Source organism: Rhinolophus ferrumequinum, chromosome 9 (genome assembly GCF_004115265.2).
Source record: "Rhinolophus ferrumequinum isolate MPI-CBG mRhiFer1 chromosome 9, mRhiFer1_v1.p, whole genome shotgun sequence".
Classification (NCBI taxonomy): domain Eukaryota; kingdom Metazoa; phylum Chordata; class Mammalia; order Chiroptera; family Rhinolophidae; genus Rhinolophus; species Rhinolophus ferrumequinum.
Window position 1 is genome coordinate 21,671,948 of NC_046292.1, and position 20,210 is coordinate 21,692,157.

The 20,210-nt window shown below is 50.5% G+C and overlaps 1 protein-coding gene across 2 annotated transcripts; it reads right to left on the reverse strand.

Annotated features, from left to right (window-relative positions):
- Positions 1-620: 620 nt before the first annotated feature.
- Positions 621-16,567, reverse strand: PEF1 (penta-EF-hand domain containing 1). 2 transcript variants are annotated; one of them, XM_033115469.1, is made up of 5 exons: positions 16,420-16,567; positions 8,109-8,412; positions 3,928-4,083; positions 3,291-3,434; positions 621-1,507 (listed from the first exon to the last, which is right to left on the reverse strand). In XM_033115469.1, the coding sequence occupies exons 1-5, from the start codon at positions 16,441-16,443 to the stop codon at positions 1,341-1,343; spliced, it is 795 nt and encodes a 264-aa protein (XP_032971360.1). In that variant the 5' UTR covers positions 16,444-16,567; the 3' UTR covers positions 621-1,340. The 2 variants fall into 2 exon arrangements, with proteins under 2 accessions (XP_032971360.1, XP_032971359.1); XM_033115468.1 differs by having other exon boundaries at positions 621-1,617.
- Between the last annotated feature and the right edge of the window lie 3,643 nt (positions 16,568-20,210).

Genomic DNA, 20,210 nt, shown 5'->3' on the forward strand with positions numbered 1-20,210 from the left:
GCCTCACTGAGCTGCCAAACAGCCATAGCTTCTTTTCCCAACCACCCACTGCAGGGAGGGGAGCCCTGCTGAGGGCCCGGCGTTCTTCACCCCCAAAAGCGAAAGGATTATCACACCATTACCTATGATAAGGTCCCCCAGGCAAACCAGAATGTCTAGTATCTTGGCTTTTGATTGAAATTTTGTCAGCTCACTATAGATAGTCAGTGTAGACTGTTACCATGCTGATCTGAAGACCCAGCAGGCAAGTACAGATGTCTGGGCTTAACAAACATGAGGAAAAGTTAGGACGGTAAATGCAGTTTGGAAGATAAAAGTAAGGCTTGAGATAATAGAAAGGCCATGCCATAAACAGTTTGGGCTGGCTGCTTCTCGCCCTGAATGCCAGCCCTAAAACTGTCATAAAACACAGTCGCTTCTTGAGCTGACCCCAGGTCCATACCCTTCAACTTGACCCTGGTAAATGAGAGCAGCGTCACATAGACCACGGCCCCCTGAGCTGCTTCTTTCTGCACACCATGGTACACAGTATGTACTTAAACATTCGTTGAATGAAAGAATAAAGGAGTGGCTGAATGGATGAGCATAGAAACCTGTAGCTGGGAAGGTGTGATGGAAAATGTGGAACAGCGTTTTATCCTTTTATTGAAGCTTACAGTTTCACTGAACTTTTGGCCCCAAATGAAAAAAAACAAATTAAAAAAAAAAAGCATTGGCAGTGGGAGGTGACAACTGTCCCCTGGGGACTGAAGCATTGGGACGCAGAGAATGGTGGGCAAGTGAGGGGTCTGAGCTGCAGAGGGCAGTAGCCTGGCCCAAGATGCCCAGAGAGCAGACTGTCCAAGCTCCCAGAGCTGGGACAGTCCCCAGGCAGCCAGAAATTAACACATACAGATGGGTGGGGCTGGTGGGATCCAAGCCACTGGTCCCCTGGGAAACTCTCTCTCATGCTTCATCAGATTCCACTTTGGAAAAACTGGGTTCATCTGACAGGACAGCATGGGCGAGGGAACACAGGTACCAACGGGAAGGGGCCAATGAACACAACACTGGTGTCGGGGCACAGAAGGGAAAGCTAGAGGCTGGAGCCCAGCCGACTAGACACTAACTCCACTGCAATGACTGGCATCTCCTGCTCCTGCTGCAAGGCTGTGCCACTTCGTCCTCTCCTAGGTCAGGCCCCTACCTGTGTGGCCTTGGCCCAGGACCCCACTATTTGGTGGCTATGGCACAGGACTCCTAGCCCTCTTAGGGAACCGTGCTACAGCAGGCAAAGGAGAATGTTTTTCTAGGAGGGGCAGGAAAAGGAGAGGCCCACATGCTTCTCCCACTATAAGGAGTCAGGAAAGGTCCCCTGGCGCATGCCACTCTCTACAGATGGGATGGGTCATAGCATCCGAGAAGCTGTCATGGTGACGAAGTCTTCGAAGCTGAGCCGGACGCTGCCCTGCACAGCGGTGTCCTTCTCCCGGAAGGCCTCGGTCAGCAGCTGCAGCTGCGTGCACACCTGGATGAAACGGTCGAGCTGCATGGCAGGACTGGCAGAGCGCGGGCAGTAGCGGGAGACCAGGAGCTGGGTAAACTGGGGGCTCAGGTTGTAGCCCATTTGGGACAGAGCTGGAGAGGAGGGGCACACAGAGGAGACACAAAACCCCGTCATAAGCACTGCCACCAACCAGCTCCACGGAGCACAGCACTTCAAGGGACGTTGAGGGGATCGGCGCCGGAGCAGAAAGAGGACAGAAAGCCTGAGGGTCTGTCCAAGATGGCAGGAGCACAGCAGGGGCTCTGTGTGGGTGCTCCCCTTAGCTGGAAGGCCCCATCCCTCTTTCTCCCAATCGCCATTACTGTATGTTCATTCAGGGACCCATGGGGGTCCCAGAATGACACCAGGGTATGTGTGCGCATCTCTGAGTCGTCTGCATTACAGAAGGAAGCCTGAGCCCCTGGGACCACCCTGCCCAGGGCGGTAGCAGAGGCAGCACAGCACAGGGGTGACGGGGCCGGGGCCCGCTCTGAACTCAAGACAGCTCCTTGGCAAGTCGCGTCGCCTTGCTCATCTTCTGTCTTATCATCTCTAAATGGGGATCATACTTATCTCGTAGGTTCCAGTAAGGATGAAAGGAAACCACGTAAAAGCACTTGGTACAGTGCCTGGCACAGAATAAGCACTCAGTAAGTATTGTTTGTTAAAAATAATAAACTCAGCGTCATCTGCCTAGGCAAGGCTACTGGGCAGTTCCAAGGTCACAGCCAGCACTCTCTGCCCGTCCTTCCCTGGGAGGCTGCCTTCCTTCCTGGCTGCAGAATCTACCAGCTCAAGCTAGACTCTCTGCTCCCCTTCTGCCATGTGGCCCTTGGGCAGGTGACCTGTACTAAGCCTCAGTTTTCTCATCTGTAAAAGGGCCATCGTAAGGAACCCTCATCTAAGGGTGGGGAATGATAAACAGTACCTAGCATGGGAGAATGAATACCGAAACAGATTAAAAGTACTTATTACAGTGCCTGGCACATAGCAAGCATTCATTCAGTAAATATCACTTTTGCTGTGATACTATCCCCCTTACCAATATCCAAGACAGGAGCCCACAGAACAGTGGCTGATCAGCACAGGTCATCTCCTTTCCGTTCCACCAGGGTGCGGATATGGTGAGCTCACCTCCAGCCACAGAGCTCCCTGTTCTGACCGAATCCATGGCCAGGGCAAGGAGCTGGCTTCTCTGAGGAGCCCCTTCTCCAACCCGGGTGGCCAAGCTCCTTGTCAGGTTCTCATCACCCTCGTACTAACCACCCAACCTCTGGTCAAAATTGGAACCAGACCTGGAATTGTGGCCTCAAGTGCATCTTCCCAACTGCAGCTTTTAGAGTGGTCTGGGTCCCAGAGTTGGGAAGGAAACTGCCTTCTAGACGAGCTAGCAACAGAAACCATCTTTCTGGGCCCTCTACAGCGGCTGCATACTAGAGATGAGAGAGACAGAGCCAGGCAAGCCACACATACTGGTCTCAAAGTGCCCTGGGCGGCTGACTTTCCACCTCCCAGGCCCCTGCTGGCTGGGCCTGTCCCACCCAGCCCTGCCAGGAGTCCCATCGCCAGGAGTCCAGCCCTGATCCTGGATGTAGGTGTTCCTTGCCCTGGATCTTGGCTCAATGCCCCAGCCAGGTCACAGAAGGGGTGGGCAGTGAGCCTGTGTTGAGGGAAGCATTAGTTGAGAAAAGCCCTTGCCCTATCGTAGGGAGTAGAGAGAAAAGTCTAGCTCTGCCTGTGTACCGAGTCCCACCGTGGCCCTCACCTTGCTGCAGCTCTGTGTAGCTAATGGATCCCGAGTGGTCCCGGTCATATTGCTGGAAGAGGTTCTTCCACTGCTGGATGAATTTCCACAGGGCTGAGAAACCGTAGACATCAATGCGACCTGACTTGGTCTTGTCAAACATGTCTTGTGGGGAGGGAAAGGAGGGAAGGACGGCTTCAAGACTGAGGGCCCAGGCTCCTCGGGTACCACTGAGGCAGCCCTTCTCCCCAGGCTGGAGTAGGAGACTCCACAGAACCACAAGCCTGAGGTCCAGATGCCACACTATATCCTCATCAAGTGCCACATCAGCCCCTACCCCTGGCAACCCTCAGACCCACCCCTGCCAGAATTGCATTTTCTTGGCAGGCTTGGCAGCTCACCCTGTCCCTGCCATCTCCTACCAGAGCATGGAGTCCCATTCTGCAGGATGGGAAACTGAGTTAGCCTGTGACTCAGCACTTGAAAAAAGATATAAGGGAAAGAGCTCTCAGCCCCAGGGAGCTCATCTTGAACCCAGTTTCCTGCCTGAAGTCCTCCCTGGCCAAAAGATTTCTCCTTAGCACGGCTGCCCAGCCACCTACTGTCACCTCAGGTGGTTCTGCCCTAACCTGAGCCCACGAGGAACGGCCATACTCACTTATCATCATGAGGCACGTCTCATCATTGAACGAGGACCAGTTGGAGTTGACCAGAGCCTGCTTCAGCTCCTTGATGGAGATGTAGCCACTGTGATCGCAGTCCACGGACTGGAACCAGGAGTAAGCCTCAGGGTCCACGTTAGGAGGGACGCCACCTGCAGGGGGGTGCAAACCGGGGAAGTCAGAGGCTGGTCTCACGGCTCATCCACAGAAATGCTGCGGAGGGCTGGTCTCAGTGCCTCCCTGACTCCTGGCTCTTCCTACCCACAAAGCCTCACAAATCCACTCCCCACCAAGAATTCTCTCAAAAGAGATGATCTCTTCCCCCGATTGACGACACAAAAATGCTTGCTGAGCACCTAACACGCACAGCCCAGAGACAAGTATTTGAGAGACCCAGCAGCAGGGAGCTCTCTGGGTGGGAAGCAGGTCTGATGCCCTGGCACAGTGGAGAGTGGACACACTTTATCGGGAGCTGCTAGAGTGCGGGTGCCACGGAGCTCCCCCTTTCTTCCTTCCCCCTCACCTCCGCAATGTGCGAGGTGCACCCCTATCGCCAAATCTCCCTAAAGACCTCTTTGCCTCCTCCTCATCCCACACGGGCAGAGAGCTGCCCAGTTCTGTCAGCTCCCACACAGGTATCTCCTCCTCCTCTCTGCTCCTCCTGCGCCTGTCCTGGTTCGGACGCTTCTGCCTGGGACTGTTGTAACAAGTCAAAAAGCCCAGCACATCATCCTTATAGCTCCTCTCCAGCACCCTTCACCCACTGCCGAGCAACGTTTGTAAAATTAAACTCTGTTCTCACCAATTTCCCCCCAATTCAACTCAAAACTCTTCCAAGGCTCCCACTGCCTACAAAGTAAAGCCCAGCATTCTGAAAACGGCAGTCCCGGGCCCCCCCCCCCCGCCCCCGCAACAATGGGGTCCATTCCTGTCTGCCTCTCCCACTTTATTCCCGCGGTGCCCTCACACCTCTGGTCCAGCCCAGATGAAACATTGCACTCGCTCTTAGCCACCCCTGCACCGCCCACCACACGGCCTTTACTCGCCCTGTTCTCTCTGCCTCGAGCCCCTTCGCCCTCATCTCTTGGCATCCATTTCCTACCCATTCTTCAAGACCCAAATAAAATGCTCTTCCTTCCAAAGAGCCTCCCTGGACAGGCCTCCTTCTGCTCCTTTCTACTTCTCTTTTATGGCCCTGCTCACTCCACTGTGTACATGGTTTTTTTCCTACCACCTACCAGGTTAGACGTGGAGCAACTTGTGGGCTGGATCCCAGCCTAACTCATCCCTGAATCCCCAGGGGCTAGCACAGAGCCAGACACAGAAAGGGAAGGTGCTCAATTCACGCTCGAGTTAGCCTCAGTTCAAGTCTCAGCTCCCCCATTTTGCTTCCCGGGTTAAGTTATTTAAGTTCTCTGTGTATTGGTTTTCTTATCTGTAAAATGAGGACACAATAGCATCTATTTCATAAGGTTATTGTGAAGATATATGAAAACCCTTAAATCAGCACCTGGCACAATCTAAGCACCACATAACGGGTGATTATTAGTGCTGTTGTCACGGTTCAAATAGCTTTGTGTGTCTGTCAGGAGTATGTATGTAGCTTTGTGTGTCTGTCAGTAGGATCATCCACTTGGAAAGACATGCAGGGTGAGCTGGGGGACAGGGGAAAGGGTGGGCGATGGGAGTGGAAAAGCACAGAAGACTGTCTAGCTTAGGAAAAAGGCAGTTAACACAGTATTGGCAAACCTGACTTAACTGCCACCGAAAGGGCTCCTTCACGCAGGCAGCTGGCAGCACAGAAACCATTGCCCAGGAGGCCAGGGCCTTTTCTGACTGAGGGACTATTCTGGCCTCCTTGGGTGGGAAATCCAGGCCGACCCCACCTCCTTTCCTAAAACAGCAGTGTTGCCATGGCAGAGGGCCACGGCCCCCAGGAGAGTCTCTGTAACATGCGGCCCCTGCGGGCTGCAGGCTGCATGGGAGAGCTCAGGCTCTGGAAGCGAAGAGCTCTGATACGTTGTGCGACTTTAGACAAACTGTTTAATTTTCTGAGTACTGATTCTCCTATTTCTGAAATGGACCTACTGCCCAGGGTGGCTGTGATGATTAAATGAAATAATAGCAAACGAAAGTTTTGGTAAAGGGCATGGAATGTGTGCAGTCCATTTCCATAGAGGAAGGGATATTTAAACTGGGTCTGAAAAGATGAAAAAGAGCTGTGGCAGGGCGAAGAAAAACCATGTGGCAGAGGCCCAGGGCGTGTTCAGACTACTCCAAGGGGTCTTCGGTTGACGGGACGGGCGATGCAGGTGAGGAGGCGGGAAAGGCCCTTCGGGTCTCAAGTGCCCTTTGGATCTTACCTGTGGGTAGTGGGGCACCTTTACTGGTCAAACCTGTCTTGCAGAGCAGTGGTGCTCAAACCTTAGGTCCTGGATTCAGGCGGAGCCTCCCAGATGACCAATGCAGGCGACATGGGTCCTGCTTTAAGGGGCACTGCTCCAGGGGGCCCCGAGCTGCCCTGGAGCGGAGGCAGTGGTGGTCAGGCGAGAGGAGGCTGCAGAGGGTGGGCAGCTAAGGGCCTGAGGCGCATCTGTCCTCTGCAGCCCCAGAGACTGTCTCTCCTCTCAGGCCCTGGAGGGTAAGCCTCATAGCCAGGGGCTCCTTTCCCTGTAATGACCTCATGCAGGCTCAGAGACAAGATTCGAAAAGGATGAGGCAATCCACCATGCAGCTGCTGAGCTGAAAGCAAACAGCCAGAAGCCCTGGACTCTGACAAGATAAATCCTACGGCTCACGGTGCTTAGAACCGCCAAGGTTTGCACATCTCTCTCAGGGCCTCCTGCCTGGGGATGTATGTGCGCTAAGACGCTACAGCTTTCCAGCAGTGCCATTCCCTGGAGGCCTTCAGGTGCACCAAAGTGGTTCCAGGCTGCCGTGCTGCTGGCCCGGTCCCCTGGGAACCGCATGCTGTGCAACGGCCGATTGGATGAGTTGGGGGGAAGCAGGGGACTGGGCACTCGCTTGCCCTGACCCCCTGAGAACACTCAGAAAGCTTTACTGAGCCCAAGGCCCTCACACAAGATTCTCTGCCTCCACTGAATCACCAAGCCCCCCCGCCCCCATCTTTTCCAGTACCTCACCTTTAGTATCTCTGCTCTTTATCTTTCCCCTATCTCACCCCCTAACTCTCCTGCCTGCCTCGGCATCGCTCAGCGGTAAGGCCCTTGCCACATCTGTTAACATATGAAATGCTGAATACCTCTTTGCTAATACCTCGTAATGCCCCAGGACAAGTCCTCTCACAGAATATTAAGCCCTTCCATGTGCCCCTGTTTACCTGCACCTTCTCATTTAATCCTTATTAACAGTCTTGTGAGGTAGACATTCACCCATTTTATAGATGTGGACACTGAGGTCTAAAGAGGTGAAGTAATTGGGTCAGGTCAGTAAGCAGTCTGATCTCAAAAGCCCAAGCTTTCAACAACTACACTATTTTGCCTTTCTACATATATTGGTCAGTCTCCCTTACACAGAAATGGGGCTTCTCCCTATGCGAGGCTTTATTACTGTCTCCGATTATTTGCTGATCTCTACTCCCTGGCCCCACCTCCCTTCATATAAGAGCATTATGCATCTTCTCCATTGCTTGGTGGCTTGCAGAGCCCCTCCCTGAAAGGAGTATCCATTTCCATCCTACTGATGTCAGGCTTGACCAGGGAATGTGGTTTGGCCAACAGAACATGAGTAGAAGCGATATAAAGTCCTTGAAAGCAGCTTTAAGAGGCACCATGCATTCCTGCTAGCTCTCCTGCTCTTTTTTGTCTGCCACAAGAACAGCATATTCCAAACAAAGGCTGCTCCTCCAGCCTGGATCCTGGAAAGAAAAGACATGTGGAGCAGAACCTCAGCAGCCAAACCCACAGCTGCTGACATGTAAGCAAGAGTAAGTAAGTGTGAGCAAGCAGTAGAAATAAATGTCTGTTGTTGTAAGCCAGAGACTCTGGAGTTATTGTTACCATAGCAAAGCTAACTAACAGACTCTCGTTCTGCTGATGTAAGCTGAAGCTGGAAGCAAGAGGCTAAGGTGCCAGAGACAGGCTGTCTGCATGTCCACAGTGCCCTGGATAACTCAGCACAAGGTCAGAGGAACCCGGAGCCCAAGATCCCTACTTACCTGGAGGAGGTCCCTGTCCATAAGGCCCAGGATGCTGGGCACCGTAGGAATTTGGAGGTGGCTGACCATAGGGGCCCCCTGGGGCTGCACCACCATATGGTCCTCCCGGAGCTCCAGAGGGGAGCCCCCCAGGACTGGGGTGTCCATATGGCCCTCCACCAGCCGGTGGTCCATAAGGCCCTCCGGGGGCAGGGCCTCCTCCATAACTACCACCAGGGGGTACCCCGCTGCCATACTGCCCTCCACCAGGGTAGTAGCTACCCGGAGGGGCTCCGGGTGCTTGTCCTCCAGCTCCTGGGCAGCCCTGCAAGAAAAGCAAGTTATCAGTCAGACGGATAAGGCCAGAAACTCGCCACAGTATGGCACTTGACAGTTATAAGGCACTGCCACTGCCATTCTTTCAAATGATCTTATAGGCAGGGCTGGAATTATGACCCCATTATTCAGATGGGGTATCGGAGGCTTCTAGAGGAGATTCAACCGGCCCAAGGTCACACCAATGACCTGCAGTCAGGGCTGGAATCCTACCCTCCTGGCTCCCCTTCCCTGCACACTAAGAGGGCTCTACAACGGCTTGGGATCATGTCTGGTTTGCCACTTTATCCCCAGCCCCCAGTGTAAAACGGATGCTCAGTAAATATTTATTGTATGAACAAGTTGACAAATGAATCAAAAAATAGAATTCCAAATCCTCACCCTGTGGTACCCTCATCTCCATCCACAGAATTCCATGTGCAAAAGTGGTCTCCGCCACATGCCCCTGACATTCTTCAGTCACAAACGATGTATCTATAGCATGGATTCATCCTTAACATGTCTTCCTTACTGTACTCTAGCTCACGATGCAAAAACATCTCCTCATCCTCACTCATGGCTACGGGAGACAGGCAGGCAAGACCCTATTCTCAAGGCAGATGGTACAATGGTTAAGAGTCAAAAGGACCAGTTCAAGTTCAGGTTCTGCCACCCGCTAATTGGCCTAATGACTTACCCTCTCTAGGCCTCGATGTCCTACGCTCTGGAATGGGAACAGTAACAGTGCCCACTAACCTCCCAGGGGGGTATGTGGGTGGAATGAGACCAGTCACATGAAGCATTCTGACACAGACCCTGGCACAGAGGCAGCACTCAATGCACGTGAACTGTTAATAATAGCACCTTTCTCCGGAACAGGAAACCCATATCCAGACTGTGCGGCGGGGCTGTGTGACTGCGGAGCCCAGGCCGTTCGTACCTCAGAGGATACAGGGGAGCTTTCTGCCTCCTGTCCACGTCCCTACACCTCCAGCCAGGGATCCTTGAAGCTCAGTGTTCAGCTCCATCTCCTTACATGGCCAGCAAAAGGCCTGGCAGAGAGAGCGTAGCCCCCATGTATCTGCAGACAGGCCGAGATCAAAGGCACAGAAGAGCAGCTGGGCCCAGTTCTGAGCACTGTGAGGATGGTCCCATCTAGAAATGTTCTAGATCACCTTGCAAAATACCCCAATGGCCTAGCCACTGAGAGCCTGGACTTCCTCTTTTTATTGTGTTTGGTAGCTTCTGGGACAGTTATCTTCAAGGCTAAGGCCAGATGTACACTTCATCTACTGAGGGTCTGCTTGCCGAAGGAAGGGAGACTTCTTGAGGCAGGGAAGCAGGCCCGTCCACCTTCCCCGCTCAGCATGATGGGAGTGCTTCTGCTCCGGAAGCCGCCACGGCTCGGCTCGTAGCAAGACTCCTCACAGACGCTGAACTCACAGGCCAATCCCAATTCCAACGCTGCTCTCACCAGCTGAGCTCATGACTAGGCTGGTGGCGTAATCTCTCTGGGCCTGTTTCCTCACAAGTAGAACATAATCTCTTCCTCATTGAATTGTTCGGTAGATCATAAGAAATAAATGCAGCAAATTCAGTTGGCTTAATTTTTAGCGAAAGAATCTTTTGATGAAATTCTAAAAACTGATAAAAGAAAGTTGCTCTGGCTGAAGCAAGGTGGGGCTTCCAGAGCTGAACCATGCGGGCCCTCCCTCCCTTGCTAGATGGTGAGGGAGCTTGGCAGAACCCTCACTGACTCAAAAGACAGCTTGAACACCATTAATACAAGGCAAGAACGCTCTTACAACAGTGCCTGGCATAAAGCAAGTGACCAATAAATCACAGCTGCAATTGTTATTGTTACATTAATTATTACAGCAAAGCCCCGGGCCAGGTAAGCTCGGGGTGGGGGAACATAAAGGAGAGTGAAACATTCTGACAGAGCTCAGTTAACAGGATAGGTATGGAAACGTTCTCTGCAACATCTAACAAAACAGCATAAAATGGAGGCATAAGCCACATACCAAGAGATCACAAAGGAGAGAGGGTGAAATCGGGGAGGCTGAAAAAGAGTCACAAGGGAATTGGAGAGGGTGATGGGATAGGTGCCCAGGAGGCCAGTCACCTAACTTAACCCCTTCGGCTTACAGATGGGGAAACTGAGGCAGCAGAGGGGAAGGGACTTACTCTGGTCACAGAGTTGGAGGCAGGGGCAGAGCTAGATCACTCCTCCCCCACACTCAAGCCCAATGACTCCCACTGCCTTTGGCAACAGCCTTCTTTCCTTAAGCAACAGGGCACAGGATTCCAGTGTAGGATAGAACAGGGGGTGGGGACTCTGCAGTCTGGGCACACCCAAAGAACAGGCGGGACACCAAGCCAGGAAGTAGCTGCTCCACAATAAGCCTGGGAACTAAGCCATAAACTGTAGCTGGCCTTGAGCACGGAAGGCACAGCCCTTCCCCTGGGGAAATGCCCCAGGCCAACAAAGCAGGCGCTGCCAGGCAGCTCTTCTGACCTTAGTGCTATCACATTCGAGGGAGCAACTGAACCCTTTCCTGTCCGCCCTGCATAAAAACCCTCATGTGGACAGCTCACGGAGCACTCTCACGTATACACAAATACAGAATCCTGCTAACAATCCTCACAAATACAGAATCCTGCTAACAATCCTCTAACAGAAAAAAGGAAGGTATCAGTAGGCCTATTTTCAGATGAGGAAACTGAGGTGTACAACAGTTAGCAAGTCTTCATTCCGCAAGCATTTACCAAGCAACAGTATTGTGGTAGGCTCTGTGCTAGGTGTAGGGGCACAAAACTAAATAGGGCCTATCTTTGGGGAGCCCTTAGATAATTATGATACGCTCTGATCAGCGCCATCAGAAAAATCTTCTTCAATGCTATCAAGGAGGCATGGGCAGAGGGATTTGTTCTGTGTGTTGAATGATAAATGAGCGATAAAATGAATAAACTCATGAAGTGGGTCAAGGAAGGCTTCCTAGAGGAGGCAGGAGGAATACTGAAGCTGGCACTGAAGGATGCACAGGCCTTCTCCAGAAGGCAGGCAGAGGACATTCCAAAGAGAAGGGAGAAGAGAGACAAAGGCACAGACCTGTGAGCGAGCATGGCGCGGTCAGGCAATGGGCTGAAAAGCAGGGGTCAGGGGCAAGAACAAGTGTGAATGCAGAAGGGCAGGCTCTTTACACACTCGTTGTCCAAGCACCTCTGCTGCTGTATTTCAGTGAGCTGGAGAGATGCTGGGGTCTTGGAGCAGTTTCTGTCCGTCTGTGGTCTCCTCCCCAGGGGTAGACACTAGGCCTCATTCGTCATGGCCCCCCGGGGTCCAGCACAGGGCCCGGCAACTGCAAACCTCCACAAATCCCGAAACAAATAAATACTACTCTGAAGAGTTTGGGCTTTATGTGCACCATAGAAGGGTTTCCAATAGGGAGGGACACGATCAGAGCCTTGTCTAGAGAATTAACGGCGTGGAGGATGAGCTAGCGGGGGAGGCAGAACACCAGGCTCTGGGCAGGCGGGGCTTGAACCAGACAGCAGACTTGGAAATGGAGAGTACGGGGTGGATTCTGAAGCTATTTCTGAGATAGACTAGACATGACTTGGCAACTAATTAGGTTAGGGACGAGATGGAGGGGGAAGTGAGGAAAGGCATGTTTAGAATGCCTCAGGTTTCTAGCTTGCACAAGAAGATGAAGGAAGTGGAGTCACCTACTGAGGCAGAATCCGGGCTGGGAAAGGTAGTTTCCAGGGTCCCTGAGTTGTTAGGAAAGGTCTGAATCAGAAATTAAAACCAGAGTTCCTGCCTCCAGGTTCTTTTATCCTACTCCATGCTGCCAACCATTTTCAGAGATTTTCCGAGAGCATTTCATGCTGATAAATACAAGAGCATGAAAGGAAAAAAAAAAAAAAATCCAAGAAGAGTTCAGTAACCATGGTTTCCAAAGCATCACAGAAATGTCAGAGTGGGGGAGGGGGCAATTAACATTTTGTTGAGGTTTTGCTAGACACGTCCAGTTAAATTGGTTCTCGATGATCCTCAGTCCTATGAGGTAAGTGCTATTATCCCCATTTTACAGATGAGAAATTAAGATGCAAAAAGTTTAATACTGTGCCCGTGATGACGCAGATGGAACGGGTGAGGCGGGATTCAAATCAGGTCTGCATGACTCCCCTCCACTGCCCTCTTCCGTGTGTTCACTCAGTAAATGAGTGGGCGTCTACCACATGCCAGTGCAGGGGCTGTCCTAAAGGTATCTGTCAAATATGATAGATTTCTACACGGAGGGGGTAGCAGGGGGAGGGCGGGATTAGGTGCTCTCTCGGAGGCTTCAAGCTCAGAAATCAGAGGAACTCAGAAGAGTCTTCTTTTTTCACTCCAGGACCTAGACCCAATTTGAGAGCCACAGTATTGTAAGAGATCCCAAAGATCCTACTGTCCAACCTCTCAGTCAACACTGGAATCTCTGTTTGCATTCCTGCAAGTGGTGGGGAGCTCACCCCATCCCAAATAATCCACTCAGAAAATCCTATATTTTCTTTTGGCTCTGAGAGCTCACTCTTCTACCTCCAAGACCCTTGTGAAGCCCGGAGGGGTCCAAGGTTGACAGGGAAGAGAACAGGCTGCACTGCTAAGACCAGCCTGTGCTCTGGAGCTCCTCCTCAAGTGCCTGTTGAAGAACGTTAGAGCCCATTCTAAGCGGTTAAACAATCACAAGACAAGGAGCGGTTCGGACATTCACCAGCAGAGCCTCCAAAAATAAAGACCAGAAACCTGCAGCCAATAAAGCATGAGCCAACAGCTAGCCCAAGATTTCATTTCCACGTCTGTGCTGCCACTCCAAATGTGCCCTCTTCCCCTCCAGCTTTCTCTCTCCTGAGTCGCAGGCCCACGTAGCCAGCGACCTCCTGGACCTTCCCTCCAAATCTAAACCCATTCTCACAGTGCCCCATGGCAACAGCTCCAAAGCACAAATGAGAGAACACCCTTCAGTGGCTCCCCCACTACTCAGGATGAAATTCACACTCCCCCAAAATGGCATCTGATCCTTGCTTGCCTGTCTGGGATCATTTCTTACCCCTTTCCCCCTCTTCATAGCAACTGGACAGATCTCCTTAAATTCATTCCTCTGAAACACTGTTCTCTCGCTTGCTTCCTGGCCTTTGTGCATACTATTCCCTCTACTGGAATACCATTCCTTTCTTCATCCAGCTAACTCCTACTGCAGATTCAATTTGGGGCTTAAATGTCACCTCCTTTACAAAGGCTCCCTCCCCCTGAGGCTGTGTTAGGTCTCTCTCCCATGCTGTCCTAGTACCTTGTACTTACTCCCCTTTAATACTTATCACACTGACTTTACCATTTATACATCTGTATCACGCTTCCACTTGGAGTATTTACTATATACCAAAACACCAGATCAAGCACTTTATATGGATTATTTCATTTAGTCTTTACACTGAATCTTAACTCTTGAGGTAGGCACTCTTATGACCCCATGTTAAAGAAGGGGAAACTGAGCCTCAGACTTTCCCAACAAATTTCTGCAAGGAAATGGCAGAGCAGGGAATTGAAGCCAAATTTCTCTGGCCTCAGAGACCAAGCTCTTAAGCACTAAAACCCATCAGGCTGGCTCCCCGACAGGACCAAAGGGTGCTTGTGTTTTATTACTCCAACACCCAATTCATGCTTGAGAACCCTGGGGCTGGAGACAGTGGAAAATTACAGTTTTGATTCCTAAAAATAGAATGGAATCCTCCAGGGCTACATACTAGCTGGGAGGGGAAGTGGCCCTAGGAAGACTTTGGATGCTGTATAACAACCGATTTCTTTTCTTGGGACACCATGGACCAGGATCTGGACAGGAGGACAAAGGCATGATGGGGGGACAAAAGCATTTCTTCTATTCCAGACATGTTTCTTTTGTGCTCCTTTTCAATATTTCACTGAGCATAAGCCCAGACAGCATGGCATGATAACAGCAATCAGAGCAGGGAGAGCTATGCCACCATGCACTGGCACACACTATGTATTAGTAACACGCCAAACTCCCTAGCGGCTTTACCATATTTCATCCTCATTTCAGCCTTAGGAGGTATTATTCCTCCTTTTACGAGTAGGAAACTGAGGCTCAGAGCGCTTAGATGATTTGTCCAAGGGCAGATAACTATTAAGTGGCAGAATTAGGATTTTAGCCCCATTTTTGTCTAACCTGGAAGTTCAGGCTCTTAATTTATAAGCCACTGCTTCTAGGACGCATACAAATTACTTCCAAAAGCTTATTAAAATGTAGATGCCTGGGCCCTTCCCAGGTGCAGAACAGGTCTCAGGTAGAACCCCAAAGTGTCCTTTTTTTACCAAGCCCTGACGCAGATCATCCACTGAGAAATAATGCACTACGGCAACGGTTTCCCAAACTGTGTTCTCAGGAACACCAGTGTCATCAAAAGGGGACCGGATATTTAAAAAACAGACAAAAAAGTGTGTGGGGGGGGTGGGGTGGGGGGCGGTTCCATGGTTAAGTAAGTTTAAGAAACACTGCATATTCTATCCCTCTATGGTATATTAATTAACAAATTAAGAATTCTGAGATACCTTGTGATAAACAAACTTATTCAGCTGTATTTAACAGAATATTCCCGAAACTTATTTAACCACAGAATCCACCTTTATTAGCAGTACCTGTTAACATATCACAAGACTGAGGAAATAGAATGGAGCTCGGGAAACACTGCCAGGTTATACTTCCTAACTCCAGCCAGTGCTGGCCTTTCTTTCCTACCTCTACTAAGTATGCAGTGAAACGAGTTCAAAGTTCTAGTTCTGTCTTCACCCCCTTACTTGCTATGTATGACCTTGGGCAAGCCACGTAACCTTTTGGGGCTCGTTCCTCAGCCATAAATTGGGGGGTACTACTCCCTGCTATCAGACCTACAGGGCTTCACAACTGAGATAATGAAGGTCCAAATACTGTGCACAAAAACTCCTAAATTAGTGTGATCTTGGGTAACTCGGGAGCCTTCTCTGGGCCGTTTCCTCCTTTTAAAAGGAAGGGGCTATTTTGAAGGCCCTTTCAGCACTGACTTTCTAAGAATCCAGTGAAAATCAAAATACTAAAAGGTAACACCTGTTACACCCTTAGGAGTACCACATGGCTCACAAGCATCACTTCACTCTTCCTAACAGCTCTATGAGGTAGACCCTATTATTTGGCCCTATTTTACAGAGGAGGAAACTTCAGCTCAGAAGGCAAAATACCTTGTGCGGGAGGTTCAAAACTATTTAAGTGAAGGAGCCAAGGTATGAGCTTTCCTGACTCCAAACTGCACTTAATCACTCTATCATTCTGTCATCCAACAAAGGATTCTGGCCACAGAATCACCTGGCTGGGGTGTTCTCAGCTGGATCAAGATGGGCGAGCAAGGGGGGAAGAGGCCTTTGCTGACAGGTCCGGGGCCTGCTGCTTAACTGCCTGAAGACGTCAGATTAAGTTCTGTCTGCTCTGAGTTTCCTTTTTCCTGTGTGTGAAATGGAGGTGTTGCACTAAGTCAGTAGTCAAACAAGCTCACTCGTGGAGCCTGCTAAAGCCACAGATTCTCCTGATCATTCGGATGCAGTATGTCACAGGTGTATTTTTATCCGACGCCCCAAGTGACACCGACGGACCAGTGCTCTAAACGTTCTGTTGGCGTTGCTGACCTCTCCCGGGGCCCCCGCGAGAGCCGTGGGGCCCAGGCCGAGCCAGCCTGAGTCTGTGGGGTCCACGATCCCCAAATCCTCACGTGCTCCACGTCAAAGGGGCCGCGACGCGACCTCCCAGACGCGCAGTCCTGCGTGACGTAAGAAGGGAGCGACCGACCGTCTCTTTTTCCCTTCGCTCCCGCGCAAGACCTCAGCGTGAGAAGGACACAGAGAAAGCGGGGAGAAAGCAAAGCCGGGGTTCCATGACTGGACTTGCAGAGACCCCTGCCTGGATTCGCCCGCCCCTCACACACTCACCTGCCCGAACGGATAGCTGGCCATGGCGACTCTGACGTCACACGCGGGCGAGGGCAGGGCTTCCCGGTCTCAAACCACCACCACCCCCCACCACAGGGCCTGGGGACAGGCTCTCTTTTGATTGGATGGCCGCGACTGTCAATCGTGGGCTCGTGGGTCGACGGAAGTGACGTTATAGGGCGGTGGTCAGATGCCTCGGGGAGAGGAGGGAGGAGCTAGGGCTGGGGGGGCGGTTTCCGGAGATTTTGTTTGCTGTGCCGGCGTGGCTGTTCCTCCCTTTCCTGCGAGAGAGCAGGCACCAGGGCTGTCAGGCCCGGGTAGTCACTGAGAAGCTTGGGTGTGGTGTTGCAGCCGTGGCCATGTTTTAACCTGGCAAATAGGATGGCATGATAGTGACGTAGTTGCTGTCGTCACTCCAAGTTTCCCGTGGAGGAGGGTCCAGGCGGTTCCCTTGACAACGGGAAACAGGCCGAGCCCTTCTGGAAAGGATAACGGCAATGGCCGAAGTACTTTGCTCTAATGTCAAGACACCACGTGCCAGTTGGTAGCTTTGGAGTGGGATCTGTGGTCTTTGGAGAAGAAAGTCCCAAACTATCAGAGTAGGAGAGGAAAATTAGATCATCTGTAGGGCCTTTTCTTTCATAAATGGGGAAACTGAGGTCCAGAGAGTCAGTGACTTGCTCTAGTCACGATGGGTTAGTGACAGCGTGTGGCCTAGAACTGGGATCAATGGATGCCCAGTTCTCAGTAGGGAAGCCTTACTAGTTAACCGGTAGGTCAAATCCTGGTTACTAAGTGAACTCACAGTAGTGTACTTAACTTGCCACTTGGTGGTTCATGCTCTGTACTTGTTCGCGAGCTTATTTGATTAATTTGTTAAGTCCTTACACGTGGGCACAGACTGTCTGATTTAGCTTGTTACATCCTCAGTACCTGGTACAGTACCTGACACACTATTGTTTAAAAATAAATGAATAGTGTTATTAGGTGTTACCCATTCCAGCCTGTGTATCTAGCTGGGCACTTTCCAAAATCACAGTGCTGATCAGGCTATTTGCCCACTGGACAGCCTACAATGGCTCCTCTTCATCTATACCTACAAAATCAGACCCGGCCTCTTCATTTTGACACTCCAGGCCCTTCACAACTTGACCCACCTTCCCTTTTCCAATTTTATGTTCACAGCCCGTCTTCCACTCTGTAACCCCATGTTCAGTTCCACCATTCAGCACTCTTGCTTTGGAGTGAGGATCTTGATTTTGCAATTTCTAACTATGACCTTGGGCAAGTTATTTAACCCCTCTGAATCTCAGTTTCCTCAGCTGTCAGAAACAAATATGTAGAGACTTGAAAAACAAGCTTATTGTCTCTGCTTATTCCCAGACTTACGCTCAAAACACTCCTTTCACCGGGCCAGCAGCCCTCCCCATCTCCAGTCCTTCAACACTCAGTTCCAATCCCATTGTCCACCTAATCCTCCCACATTGCCCCAGCTCCAGAGTTAGCCACTCTCTTGCCTGTCTCCCTTTGCACTTGGTGCTGTCACTGTGCTATATCCCAGCCTGCCTTGTATAAGAGTTCTCCCAAACCCGTTCCTCTCCTCCATCTCAGAAAAATCCACCCAGTCTCTCAGGCCAAAAAACCCTGGGAGCATTCTTGGTGGCCTCTGTTACGCCACACACTCTCTCACTTCCATTTGCTTGAGTTCAAAAATAGACCCACATCTGCTCTTTTTCTCCCTGTTTGTACTATCACCCCAGTATATGACACGGTCATCTGTGGCCTGGGTCTTTACCATAGCCTCCCTGCTTTCAATGTCCCTGCTTTCACTCTTTCCCCCACGCTCGATTCTTCATAGAGCAGCCAGAGTGATTGTCTTAAATGTAAATCAGATAATGTCATTCCTAGATAAAGTCCTCTAGAAGCTTCCCGTAACTCTAATGATAACATTTAAATGCATCCCTATGACCTTCATGGCCCTGTATGACCAAGACCCTGCCTGCATCTTCAGCCTCACTTCCTGCCACTGTTGTCCTCACTTCATTCCAGCCATGCTGGCCTGATCTCCACCCCTGGAACATACCAAGCTCATGTCCACCTTCAGACTTTTGGATTAGCTCTTCCCTGTCCAGAATGCTCTTCCCTTGGCACTTGAGACCTCCTTGCCATCCAGGTCACAATTTAGATATCTCCTCCTTGGGGGGATATTCCCTGACACTACATCTAAAGTAGCATTGCTTGCCCCCATTTTTGTTCTCCATTATAGCACTATGTCTTATTGTTTTCATAATACTGTCGCTACTTGAAATGTCCTCTTTAAAGTTTAACAGTATATTGTAGGATTGTCCTTTTCTTATTCATTCCTCTATCCCCAGTGCCTAGACCAGTACCTGCCACGAATTCAGTAAATGTTATTAGTTGCTGCTGTTGTATTTGTTGTTCTTATTCTGTATTGAATGCTTACTAAGTGCCAGACATTGTACTAAGTACAATGCATTGTTTCATTTTCACCACAATCCTTTGAGAAGGTACTGTTACCTATTTATAATGAGGAACTAAGGCTGAGAGAGGCTAAGTGACTTCCCTATGATCAAAAACATAAATGGAGAAGTCAGGATTCGAACTCAGGTCCACAATCTTTTTAACTACTCAGTTCTTAGTATTTAGAAGATCTTGTCTTCTTTACTTTTGTAAATCAACCCCACCCCCATACGAAAAACAGGTGGACTCGAATTGCAAAATCTCAGAAAGGGAGAAGTCCTGTGGTCTGGACTGAAGGTCAAGAGATATATGCTGGCAGAGAGAATAGTGACACCTGGCCTGCAAACTGGGATAATAGGATGCATACTCATTTTATTCCACAAACATATTAGCCTATTGAGTTCCCACTACTTGCCAGGTTCTGTCTACGTGCTGAGGATTCAACTCTTATGTGAACTTCATGCCCCAACCCCCTCTGCCCATAAAAGGCTCTTAGGAGAATAGTCTGTTGGATGTCTGTGCTGTCTGGGGACAAGGGCATCCAAATCATCTCTCAGGACATTAGAGACCAGCCAAAGCCAAGTCCAGGGCTGCGCCTCTGAGGAACTGCAGCAGGCCCAGGTGTGTTTATTTTGGAGAGGGCTGGATAAAAGGGAGATGAGGATCTTCTAAAGACTGAAAAACAATCAAGTCATTTCCAAAACTTCAGCTACCTGAAGCAGACAGAGGTGGGTGGGGAGGTTCCTGTTATTGTTTCAGCTTTTGCCAAAGATGAAAACTTGGATTCCAGCCCTTTTGGAGCACAGAGCACTTCCCCGAGTTCACGGAGGCCCTGCGGTTGACCCAGTAGAAGTGAGGCAGAGCTTGGTAATGGAAGGCTCGTCCACTGGAAAATATCCCCCCCCCCCCCCCCCCCCCCGCCAGAGACACATCATTCCCCACAGGCGTCCTGGCTCAGCACCAAGCTCCAGTATTGCTTACTGAGAAGAAAGATCAACATTCACCTAATTATTATGGAGTTAATCCTGATTCCAGCTAGAGCTAGTTCAAAATTTAAATTCCAGTGGGACGCTGTGGATCAGAGTGTCATTTGCCGATTTCCACAGAACCAACAGAAAAAAATGAGAACAACAGACACGGCAATTTGGCCACGCTCCCTTTCCGTTAAGGAATCATATGGTGAGTGCATCGATACGTTCTATTCCAACAAACTATTCAGGACGACAAGAAAAAGATCTAGTCTGGTAAGGGGTTAACAGACCACATGCGAAGAGTCTAAATAGATCCTGTTGAAGATCCTGTTGAATTCT